We start from the raw sequence: 13,232 nt of genomic DNA on the forward strand, positions 1-13,232 counted from the left end.
TCACAAATTGAATACATATAATACTTGTAAATATTACTATAGTATCAACGATCAAAATTCAGTAAAAAAATTTCTCAAAAAAATTTCTCAAAAAAAAATCAGTAAAATTTGAACCCAAATTAAGAGAATAAAATTTAAATTACAAATCTAATTTGAAACTTACCGTAAGAAGACTAAGCATATAAGCCTATACTTTAATTCTAATTAAAATGAACAAATCCAAAAAAAAAAAAAATTGAATAATCTAGAATTGTAATCAGTTACGGGGACTAATGGTGGATCTCGCCTCTCGTAATGGACCCTTGGACGGTCACGCGCTAGAGCTTGTGGTGACCGATCGAATGACCGCAGTGGGAGGGCCGAAAGTGAAGAGGTGGGGCTGGGTCGCGTGTTGGACTGGTGGGTCGACGGTGCAGCAGTGACAGCTCTGGTGCTTGACGTCGCAGTGGGTTGACGGTGGTGCAGCCGGCGGCAGCAACCTTGCCAGTTTGTGTGGGTGGAGAGAGATTATAGAGAATGATTGAGAATTAAGAGAGAGAGAAAGGAGGAAGGAAATGAGAAATTAGAACTGACGGCTATGACTCTATGAGTGTTGCATTTAGGGTTTAGTAGGATATTAAGGGAATGCTGAACTTTTTTACAAAATAGAGCTTAAAACCGGTCTTCAGGTCCGGACCTGAAACCCCCGGGTTTGACCCGGACCGGACCTGAAAACCGGAATCCATGTTTTTTACAGACCGGGACCGGACCTGAATTTACCGGTTCGGTTCCGGTCCGGTCCAAACAGGTCCGGATCAGGTCGGGTTTCAGGTCCGGTCTAACTTATGTACACCCCTAGCTGTGAATGCTCAATTGCTCAAATCTTTCATTGATATATCTATATTCGTTAGACTATGACACAAGAACTGATAGCAGACCAATAAATTGAATGATACAGTTGAGCCAATACCAGACAACCAATTGGCCATACAAAAAATTGGGCAGATGATAGTTTGCTTAGCAGACAAAAACCAGGGAAAAAACCATCACACCCTGTCCACCACCCCGGCAAAAAAGAGTATGAACACCGGCTTCAGAAACTAGCATGCCATATAGCTCCATCACCTTCTCCACACCGTTGGTGAATTTCCTCCATTCTCTCAACTGATCTACATAGGCCACTGCATCTCCAGTCGAATGATGCAGCGCAAGGGTTTCCTGCCTGTGCCTTCCATTCACAATCTGCACAGTTGCACAAACATGACAGGGACTAAGACAAAATGATGACTATTGGGGTGAAAGAGACAGAGAACATAATATACACTTATTTGGTTTGAAAAGAGTAGGGCGTTTTATTAAGCAAAACCATCAGTCTGTAGAAAGTATCAGACCCAATCATATTTTTTGATTATCTTGCAGCCGAATATTTTGCTAATAATAGATGCATTTGTCCCCTTTCAAGCAAACCATGAAGACAATTTATCTCACATATTAAACAGAATAATTGTTATAAAGCTCATCTAGAAAAGAAAGATAAACCAATGATGCCCAATGATTAGGCTAACAGTCTCTTAAGTTTCAAAAGTTGATATCAGATCAAGACTATGAATGCTTGACCATAACCACTAAAGGCCAACAGAATACTTTATACAAATAAGGGTTGAACAAAACTATGCTTTGGCCTTTGGTAAAGTACCTCTACTATGAATCAATGCCTATTTGAGTTGAGCATGTGCCAAGTGACATAGGCACACAACACTCAAGATATTCTAATATGGTCTTTACTGGCCATGCTACTCCAAAAGGATCAGCTAAAATATGTAACCAAAGAAAATGATTGCTTTAACACTTGAACAAAATAGTAATACACCCAACGCCTGCTTAACTAGTCAGTCACTAAGCTAAAATATTGTGTAACTCGAGCCCGCGTGATCCTCTTAACTTTCACAAAAGAGAGATCAAAAGAGAGTGAGCAATGTAAAAAAAAAAAAGGGTGCATTGACAATATCTTACCAAGAGGGGTTCCACAGCAGAGGCTTCTATCATCAATATGATTGACATCAAGACCGATCAGCCAAGAACCAAGGGACACATCCTCATTGGCATATCTGTGTAGTACATCCCTAAAGCATAAAAAATAAAAATAAAAATAAAAAAAAAGTTTGAAAATCTGTCACCTACACTCTACACAAATTAGAGAGAAGATAAACAATAAAAGAACCTACTTATTAGCTGAAATATAGGTGGCTAAGTCTTTTGAAATTGCATATATTTGGCCTGAGGCGTGTCTGAAATATTTGTTCCCTTCTTCGCCAAACTTCCAGAACTCTGGTTCATGGTACTTGACCCCCCTGCAAAAAGCAGCAGTAAACCCTTAGTCCAAGTTCTTCAAGAAACTAGGAGAGACAGAAACCTTAATTTTTCTCACTTTTGGGACAGGACAAATCCAGATTTCATACAGCCTATGTAAACATGGGACTTTAACCTCTGGCGCGCCAGTGCAGAAACCACCATACCTGACACAAACAACACGTTATACTGCGTAGTATATCTTTACAAATTAACACATACATCCCATTATCCCAACAGATAGAATTCAGTGAAGATATGGGGATACTAACCAAGATTGACATGCACATCATCATCGACTTTAACGTAGAAGTCAGCATCCCACTTTGCAACAGCTGTTGAAAAGTAAATTTTAGTTTTTGAAGACAATTCATGATATCCCTCTGCATGGTCCTGCAATATAGCAAATTTCCCATTTAGGTAAGCTCTTCCAAACCATGGATAAGATATAATAGTGTTATCGCCGACATTACAAGAACATAGGGGAATATATCTTAGTATTCTTATTTTAATCTGCAAATACTATACTAAGTACAATATAGCATAGCAACCAATACCAAATTACTTCCTGAGGATGTTATATTCAGTGCATCAAAGTCTTTGTAGGTTTCAACAAGTTCTAGTCAAACCCCAAGGATGCCTATGAAATGGTATTCAGACAATCAAACGGCATAAAAAAAAATTGATATGACTTTGCACGAGACCAGTGTGAAATATGGATTTAGAGACATAATGTCCCCCTAGATGGGAATTACTTTTTATTTTGGATAGGTTGTCAAGTTTTAAGGATAACTTTCAACATATTAACTAGACCATACAAATGCGAAATATGTCACTAACTCCTTGTCTCATAGAAATCTTTTACTCAGACAGGTGTGTAAAAGATTGACTTTTTAAACAAGAGACTGAGCTTATATATCAATCAATCAATCAAAGCCCTAATCCCATAAGTGGGGTCGGCTAGTGATTATTCCGTATAGTCATCCACATTGAGCGTAAATAGCAAGGATATAAATTCTGCATAACTTATCCACACACCTTACTTACCAATCGAAAAAAATCTGTAACGGACTCAATGCTCAACAAGGGTCATGATTGGATTACCTATTCTAGAAGGAGAAGGAGGGGTCAGCAGCAGCAAAATGGAATGTCAGGAAATGCACAGCAAGCAGAGGGCAGTCACCAAGCACAGCAGCATCATCCAATCAGGGGGGAGCCTTGACAGCTGCCATAACAACTTTTGTTGTTTTCTCTTTTTTGGCAGATTATGTATATATAAGAAAGGGAGAGTGGGATGTGCTAGGTAGGCAAGATCATAGTAATTCATAGGCTAGAGAGTGGTGCCCTAAAGGTACTAAAATCAGAGATTAGTAGCCTCAAGCTACCCTTGTCTTGTTACTGCCATTTTCATATTAATCAAAGAGCTGCCCATTTTCCTCAAAAATCACATCTTTATTGCATAACTTAATATTAATACAAGTAAGTAACCACTAGAGTGTTACAAGTGGTATCAGAGCGGCGGTCCTGCGACCACCGGCGCCAGAAACCACCACTCCGTACTCTGCTTTCAAAAAAAAAAAAAAAAAAAAAAAAAAAAAAAAAAAAAAAAAAAAAAAAAAAAAAAAAAAAAAAAACAACAAAAAAAATGGTCACATCTGCAACACAGAGGTGTGATAACCTGGATGAGCAAATGGCTGGAGTTCAAACTCGATTGCAAGCCCTGGAAACAGCAATGAAAACACAGGAAGAGACACTTAAGAAAACCTTGAGTGAGGCCAATGAGAAGCTAGATAATCAAATTGAGCTACTCCGGCAGCAGCAGGAAGCTCAGACTGCTGCGAATGCCACCACACAAGCACAGTTCTTTGAAGAGCTGCGAAATTTGGTGAGTCAGAGGCATCACGAACAGGGGCCAGGCTATAACCATGAGAATCGCCACCTGAACGGCGGTGGTGATTACCATTGGAAGCCGAGGAAGCTTGATATGCCCATATTCGAAGGCATGGACCCGGATGGGTGGATCTTAAAAGGGGAGAAATATTTTCTCCACTACCATCTCACGGAGGAACAGAAAATGCAGGCGGCCGTCTCGGCGTTGGAGGGGGACGCGCTTAGGTGGTTTCAGTGGGAAAATCGAAGGAGGCCTATTGCTACGTGGGAGAGCCTGAAGGCGCGGGTCTTGCGTCAATTCCGGCCAACTCACGCCGGAAGTTTACACGAGCAGTGGCTCGCCGCAAGCCAGGAGACGACGGTCATGGAGTATCGGAAGAAATTCATCGAACTTTCAGCGCCGTTGGAAGATATTCCCGAAACAATTATGATGGGTCATTTTATACAAGGACTTAAAGACGACATTAAGGCTGACGTCAGACTCATGAATCCGTTTAACCTAGAACAAGCCATGGAGATTGCGGGTCGGGTCGAAGAGAGAAATCGGGTCGGCGGGTTTAGGAAACCACCCGGTTACTTCGGATCGGGTCGACCCACTACCAGCGCAGCTGGGTCATCTGGATCCAAATCACCCGTCGGATCTGGCCTCATTAACACCTTTGGAACCCCTGCTCAACAAGCCACAACCTTCAAGGGATGGCCAAAAGCCCCGATCATCACCCCGGAGTCTCAGGGCTCCGTTAATCTTCCCCGATCTACCGCCAGTTCAACGGCGCGATCCGGGGAGCCGCGGCGACTGACGGATTTCGAGCACCAAGAACGCAAGGCCAGGGGCCTTTGCTTTAGGTGCGATGAGCGTTGGAGCGTGGGCCACCGCTGCAAGAATCGCGAGCTTAGTGTGCTGCTGCTCGGCGGCGAAGAAGACGGCGGTGCTGGGCCGTCCAAACCACCTGAACTAGACTCCAGCGACGACGAGGTGGTGGCCGGAGCCACCCTCTGCTCTTTGGTGGGAATTTCGAGGCCGAAAACCATGAAATTGGAGGGGAGGGTCGGTCCGAAGTCGGTGGTGGTATTGGTGGACCCCGGTGCCACACATAACTTCGTGTCAGAGGTTCTAGTGGCGGATGTGGGTATTCCGGTGAGCGGGGACCGCGAATTTGGAGTATCTCTTGGGAATGGTGATGTAATTGGGGGAAAAGGGAGATGTACAGGGGTGCGGCTGGTGTTGAATGGAGGATTTGTGGTGGTGGAAAACTTCCTGCCTCTGAAATTGGGGAGTGCTGACATGATCTTGGGAATTGAGTGGTTGGAGAAGTTGGGTTCGGTCACGCATAATTGGAGGACACATATCATGAGTTTTATGATGGGTGAACGGAGGGTGACCTTGGTGGGCAATCCCGCGCTAGAGCACTCTAAGGTGTCGCTTAGGGCCATGTTGAGGGCTTTAAGACACGAAGGGGAGGGCTTATGGGTAGAAATCAACCACGTGGAGATAAAACCGAGGGCAGGAGGAACCGAGCCACTGGTGGCAGCACCACCCCCGTGGTTAAGGGAGGTAATGGAGGAATACCGGAGTGTTTTTGCTGAACCTAAAGGATTACCACCGAAGAGGGGACATGAACACTCAATTGTGTTGAAAGAGGGGAGCAATCCGGTGAGTGTAAGACCCTACCGGTACCCCCAATTTCAAAAAGATGAGATTGAAAGGATGATTAGGGAGATGTTGATGGCCGGAATCATCAAGCCTTCGGTGAGCCCCTTTTCAAGCCCGGTTTTGTTGGTTAAAAAAAGGGATGGCTCGTGGCGTTTTTGTGTAGACTATCGTGCCTTGAATCGGGAAACAATTCCGGACAAGTACCCCATTCCCATCATCGATGAGCTCTTGGATGAGTTACATGGGGCGGCCATTTTTTCCAAGCTCGACCTCAAGTCGGGCTATCATCAAATCTTGGTGAAGGAGGAGGATACTCCCAAGACCGCTTTCCGGACCCATGAGGGCCACTATGAGTTTTTGGTAATGCCCTTTGGGCTTACAAATGCTCCCGCCACTTTTCAAGCTTTGATGAATGAAGTGTTCCGACCACACTTGAGGAAATTCGTGTTGGTTTTCTTCGATGACATCTTGATTTATAGCCCCGACATAGAGAGTCATCGTGAGCACATGAGGGTGGTGTTAGGGTTACTCAAGAAACATCACTTGGTGGTGAATTTCAAGAAATGCGAGTTTGGGCAGCAGCAAGTAGCTTATTTGGGGCACGTGGTGTCCAACAGTGGGGTGGCGGTGGACATGGAAAAAATCAAGGCCATGGTGGAGTGGCCTACTCCGAGAAATTTGAAGGAGTTGCGGGGTTTTTTGGGGTTAACCGGCTACTACCGGAAGTTCATTAAGGGGTATGCTCAAATAGCTAGACCCTTGACCGAACAACTTAAGAAAGATAATTTTGGGTGGTCAACCGAAGCAACCAAGGCATTTGATCAGCTCAAGGCTGCTATGGTGGCTGCCCCTGTGCTAACGATGCCAAATTTCAGCAAGTTGTTTGTGGTAGAGGCCGATGCCTCGGGCTATGGCTTAGGGGCGGTGTTAATGCAAGACTCTAGGCCTATAGCATTTTACAGCAAGTTATTGGGCCCTAAATCGCAAGCAAAGGCCACCTATGAGAAGGAACTAATGGCGATTTGCTTAGCCATTGTTAAGTGGCGCCACTATCTCTTAGGCCGTCATTTTGTGGTGAGGACGGATCAACAAAGTTTGAAATATTTGATGGAGCAAAGGGAAGTGGGAGGAGATTATCAAAAGTGGGTGCGCAAGCTGTTGGGTTTCGACTTTGAAATTCAATTTAAGCCGGGGGCTAGCAATAGAGTGGCGGATGCCCTCTCTAGGAGGGGTGGTTCGGAGTTGGAAATGGCAGCCATGGTCTCTGTCCAAGGTGTTAAGTGGGAGGAGCTGGAAAAAGAAATTGAAGAGGACGACCTCTTGGGAAAAATAGCAGCAGCAGTGCAGCAGGGAGGGGGGCCGTATGTGGGGTACTCCATGGAGAATGGCAGGTTGTTGTTTAAGGGAAGGGTGGCAATTCCAAAGTCATCCACCTTGATTCCCAAGCTCTTGCGAGAGTACCATGATAGCCCTATTGGAGGACATCAAGGAGAGACTAAAACCTACTTGAGGATTGCTTCGGAGTGGTATTGGATTGGGATGAGGAAGGATGTAGGGGAGCATGTGCAACGCTGCCCCATCTGTCAACAAGCAAAGCACTCTCAAATGCAACCCGCGGGACTCTTGCAACCCTTACCCATTCCCGAAGCCATATGGGAGGACATCTCCATGGACTTCATTGAGGGCCTACCCAAGTCAATAGGGATGAATTCTATCTTGGTTGTGGTAGATAGACTCTCCAAGTATGCTCATTTTATCGGGCTAAAACACCCATATAGTGCTGCCACTATAGCTGCCATTTTTGTGAAGGAAGTAGTCAAGCTTCATGGGTTTCCTAGTTCCATAGTCTCGGATCGGGATCGCATTTTCATGAGTATTTTTTGGCGAGAGTTGTTCAAGCTACAAGGCACGGACCTCAAGAGAAGCACCTCATATCACCCACAAACCGATGGTCAAACGGAAATAGTCAATAAGACCTTGGAAACTTATCTAAGGTGCTTCGTGAATGGACAGCCGAAATCTTGGGGAAAGTGGTTGCATTGGGCTGAATTTGCTTATAACACCGCTCATCATGAATCAATCGGGTTTACCCCATTTCGAGTGGTCTATGGAAGGGATCCTCCGAAGCTAATTAAGGTGGGGAAGGGTCAAACTCCGGTGGATAGCTTGGAGGTTTGGCTACAAGAAAGGGACTGGGTGCTTGAAGACCTGAAGATGAACTTGCTTCGTGCACAGCAAAGAATGAAGGCAAATGCTGATTTGAAGAGACGAGAGGTCGAATTTCAAGTGGGAGATTATGTCTACCTTAAGCTACAGCCATATAGACAAAAATCTCTTGCTAAGAGACCTAACGAGAAGCTCTCTCCGCGTTTTTACGGGCCATTTCTGGTGGAGCAACGCGTGGGAAATGTGGCCTATAAGCTGAGTTTGCCTGACTCTTGTCGCGTACACCCTGTGTTCCATGTCTCCCAATTGAAGAAGGCACTTGGCAGCCAAGAAGTGAGCCCCACCATACCACCCCAGCTGACAGCAGAGCTGGAGCTGCTGGCAGAACCAGAGCAGGTGCTGGCTGTCAGAAAATCCAGCAGCTCTCCTTCTCATCTGGAGGTGTTGGTTAAGTGGGAACATTTGCCCGTGATGGAAGCCACTTGGGAAGAAGCTTCTCTCTTAAACGAGCGTTTTCCTTCCTTCCACCTTGAGGACAAGGTGAGTCTTCTAGGAGGAGGGAATGTAACGGACTCAATGCTCAACAAGGGTCATGATTGGATTACCTATTCTAGAAGGAGAAGGAGGGGTCAGCAGCAGCAAAATGGAATGTCAGGAAATGCACAGCAAGCAGAGGGCAGTCACCAAGCACAGCAGCATCATCCAATCAGGGGGGAGCCTTGACAGCTGCCATAACAACTTTTGTTGTTTTCTCTTTTTTGGCAGATTATGTATATATAAGAAAGGGAGAGTGGGATGTGCTAGGTAGGCAAGATCATAGTAATTCATAGGCTAGAGAGTGGTGCCCTAAAGGTACTAAAATCAGAGATTAGTAGCCTCAAGCTACCCTTGTCTTGTTACTGCCATTTTCATATTAATCAAAGAGCTGCCCATTTTCCTCAAAAATCACATCTTTATTGCATAACTTAATATTAATACAAGTAAGTAACCACTAGAGTGTTACAAAATCTTTATATTGAGCTTCTTCTGCGTCAAGGACCCGATCTAGAACTCCGCCAGGGCTAGAACTGAAACAAGGATAAAAACAACAGATACATTCAAGCATGTATCTTACTAATATAGTAAAATATAATCAAGAGTCCTAGACAAGTAAATTACGGTTATAACTATACCTGTGTCCTATAACAAATCGCACAACAATGCCTTTCTCTTTTTCCAACTTTTTTAACTGCTCACCTGTTGAAAAAGAAAGAAATTTACAAGACATAAGACTTTTCCTAATGAAGGATTTGATGACCGGCATAGTCAAATTTCAAATGAACCTTGCGGCATCCAGGTTTCTCTTATTGAATTCCTGCGTTTTCTGCTGCTAAATGCAGTCATAATTCCCATAAAAAAGAAAATCTTGGGACGGTCTTTTTGTTGCTCAATTCCTTTTGTTGTAGTAGTTGGAGTTGACACTTCGTCATGATCTTTGGAAGCTCTTGCTGCAGCCAGCTGCATCTCTAAAGAGGACATGGATTTGTCCAGTTTCCTGTACATGTAGCAATGTTAGCAACAAAGCATCAATACTTATTCATTTGATATGTTTAACCCACATAAAAGAGGACTCTTGAATAGTATAGGAAGGCATCACAATTGCTGTAGAAAGTTACATGATTACGTTGTGCGTATGAGAAACTTGAGAAAAGATGTCCCTGGCTTGTAAAGATGCTTCCTGTTCCTGTATGTGCAAAAGTAAAGTTATACACACACATACAAAAAGTTGGAGAAAATGCAGTGTTCATGTCATCAATTCAACTTGCCTTGTTCCCACAGTTTATGAGCGGGTGATTTTGAATCTCATTCTGCTTCGGCAGCAAAGACCTGCTTTCCACAGTTACTGATTCAGGAATAGCCTGGAACCTATGGATAAGTCAGCAGACAAGCAAATTGCATTTCAAAAAAATAGCTGGAGATACAGTCAGCAGACAAGTCTACAATTTAAATGTGGTCAAAGGATATCATGGACAATGGCCTAGGACCATACTAGTCTGTCTACTCAAGTGGCTCCTTGGACAGAGACAGACCCAACGTCCTACAACATAAAAGATAGTACCAACAAGAAAATATGAGCGAACACAATTGGGCTGATTCAGAAGGGAGTTTCATGTGCTTTCCTTAGATAGCCTGATCCCAAAAGGGGTGCAAGCTTTTTCAAACTCTCAAACACAAAAAAAAAAAAATACAAGCCTGTTTTCCAATAAGAAAAGAAGATATATATTAACAGATTTTTGAGCCTCACAAAATGATTGACCTTCATTATACAAGATGTCAAATTCTGAACACATAGACTTATATTATTTGAGTTCCTCTTACTCATATATGAATATTTATCTACTTCAATATCCCAAAAACCAACATATCTCATGCTAGGAATTTGAGTCATTCCACAACGGCAGCATCACCCGCTGCCTCCACCAATTTGTCACCCTCAGAATAACAAGACCTAAGAATCAACTTCTGCCTGGCTCATTAATATGCAACTCCTTCCACTTCCATAACTACACTGAAGTGCTAATGGTGCGCCTATTGCTAATATTGCATACAAAATACAAATAAATTGAACCCACATACTCTGTCTTCCTTTCATAGCTGATTGATCAAGAGGAATCTCAATACATTTCAAGAGGATTTTTACACAAAAGTGGTTGGACGCATGAATAATGAATTACAATTTACAAGCATAGATAAATTATGTGTAGGTGGGGATATCAAAACATAATTTTGATGACTTGGTAGAAAAACACAAGGCTATATAGGTTCTTAGTTTTATAGTGCACGACTGCACGCAAAGAGGACTGTGAGATCACTATTCTCCTGTGGCTAAAAACAATACAGTCAATCAGTTGCACAAAACTGGTAATCCTACCAGATGGACAAAAAGACAAATAAAGCCATTCTGTGGCATTGTATTTTGCACTAGAAGATGTATGAATGGAACTTCTTCAAAGGTTACTTGGTATAGGAGTTAATGTGATGTCTCAAGATAGGGTCTTAACCAAACAGCACCCCTCATATCCTGTAAGGCTCTAAGGCCTTGCCTCCAACCAGAAAAGTCTACTATTCAAAAATCCCCCAGACAATGACTAGCAAAGTATCTACAGCCTTTATGGCTTTATATCAATGGATCATGCAATCAAAGAAAAACTATTTCTTTTTTCAAGTAAATGGAAGGGAAGCACCATTGAGCCATTGAGGTAGTGTTGGTTTGTATAGATTAAGAATTGTGATCTCATACAAGCCTTCTTATTAGCAACGGCCATTTGGATACTTTTGAATTAGGAAATAAAGAGATCGGCTCAAAAGATTTTTATACCACAAAACCCATGATTTTAGCATGACAAATGCAAAACCATTATAAGATTTATAACTTCCCATGGATCCTCAGTTTCTCACTTCAATCTAACAGAAGCATGAAATCCTTTACCCGGAGCTACAGCTTATCAAAGTCTCATTTGCCTTATTTGGCAAGCTAACTACTTCATCTATTAGTACTACAAATGGATTGCATTTACAATATATATGCTCACACAACCATACATCCAACCACAGTACACTTGCAAGAAGCAAAATGAGTTCTTGTACATGTTGCTGCAGCTTCTGGACAATAAATTTGGATGTCTAGAATAGCTTATGACAGTCATGATTAATTTCAGGCTGTCTAATGTCCATAATATCAACCACAGGCTTTTAAACCTCGGCCACTTTCATGTACTTAGTAACAAAAAACAAGCAGTTGCTGAACCAACAGCATAATCTGAATATAGAGCCATGTCTATTGCTGCCAATACTAGTTTTCTGTAAGACAGCGAAATTTTAGTACTAATCACTTAGTGCATGATATAATTTATACGAGCAAATTGATGCATCATAGGCTCATAGAGTTCATATAGTCATTTCAAGAGTTTTTATCAAGGCTTTTAGTTATTCTAGTTTCCTAATGCATGCTAGTTTCCTATAATGTGTCAGATTCCTGTTAACCCAAAAACTTTTGCTAGTTTTATACAACCACCGTTACATATTTGTTGCAACTTTGAAATATTTTATGTCTCACGATTAATACTCCAAAAGTATATATCGCCAATATGACAAAACATTATTTTGCCTTGATCTTACCCTATTAAAGTCCACGTTCTTTTTCATCTAAAAATTTCCAAACTATAACTGAACTTATTAAACCTTACCTCTAGTTACCGAAGTTCTACTTGTATCATGAATAGAACTCGGTAACATGTACTTGCCCAAACTTATCTGAACGTATTAGACAAAAAGTTAAACATCTCATATTATTTACTCATAAACGAACACAACCTAAATTAATATAGATTCATTTTCCATTTCCAATATTTTAGCAGGAAACAACAGCAATCTAAATTTAGATTAGTTTAATCCACAACAAAATACATCATTAATGAAGCAGCTTCATTACGCTTCTAAAATCACGACATTCTACTGTACAACAATTAAAATAAATCAAAGGACAAATATAGAAATGTAATCCTCAAACAAAACAAAAAATCTACAAATTTTTTAATAATTCCGAATAATTAAATAAAAATTGCAAAAATCGAGAAGAAAAGGAGAGAGAATTTCACCTGTTGACGACAAGAACGCCGCATAAGAAGCTAGCGATGCAGAAGAAAGTGACGCATCGAGCAGAAACTCCATTACTGAATTTGTGAGGTTTAATGCCTCCCATTTTACGTATTTTTTGTTTCGCAAAATTGTTGAATACATTCAAATTATGAACAAATTTCCGCCATTAATGAAGAATTTGTTCAACAAATGCTCTATAATATTGGCAGGGAATTTGATAGAATTAAGAGAGAAATTTGGTTGAAAATCTGAAATGTAGATCTAATCAAACAGAAATATGAAATAATACGAGTAATAATGTTGGTAGATTGTAACAATGGTTAGTGTAAAGGTGATGAAATGCAGCCGAGAATTAGTGAATTGTTCCAAGTGTTATTATTGACGTATGAAGAATGAGGACTGAGGAGTCAGGAATAGGTTGAGTCGATTTGTTTGTCTGTGTGCTTTATAGACAGAGGGTTGGCTCCAATTATATGTTGTCCAACATTTTTTCAAATTTTAAATTTGATTTCGGTGCGGTGATTTATTAAGGTTTAGTATGGCTTATGAGGTGATC

The 13,232-nt window shown here is 41.8% G+C and overlaps 1 protein-coding gene across 1 annotated transcript; it reads right to left on the reverse strand.

Moving 5' to 3' along the window:
* Positions 1 to 98: 98 nt before the first annotated feature.
* LOC145579611 (beta-1,6-galactosyltransferase GALT31A-like) lies at positions 99 to 13,087 on the reverse strand. Its single transcript, XM_081636848.1, has 12 exons — positions 12,676 to 13,087; positions 9,844 to 9,943; positions 9,694 to 9,761; positions 9,361 to 9,572; positions 9,211 to 9,274; positions 9,042 to 9,105; positions 4,851 to 4,859; positions 2,601 to 2,721; positions 2,408 to 2,495; positions 2,205 to 2,330; positions 1,993 to 2,102; positions 99 to 1,221 (listed from the first exon to the last, which is right to left on the reverse strand). The coding sequence occupies exons 1-12, from the start codon at positions 12,777 to 12,779 to the stop codon at positions 1,073 to 1,075; spliced, it is 1,215 nt and encodes a 404-aa protein (XP_081492974.1). The 5' UTR covers positions 12,780 to 13,087; the 3' UTR covers positions 99 to 1,072.
* Between the last annotated feature and the right edge of the window lie 145 nt (positions 13,088 to 13,232).

Source organism: Chenopodium album, chromosome 2 (assembly GCF_948465745.1).
Source record: "Chenopodium album chromosome 2, dcCheAlbu1.1, whole genome shotgun sequence".
Classification (NCBI taxonomy): Eukaryota; Viridiplantae; Streptophyta; class Magnoliopsida; order Caryophyllales; family Amaranthaceae; genus Chenopodium; species Chenopodium album.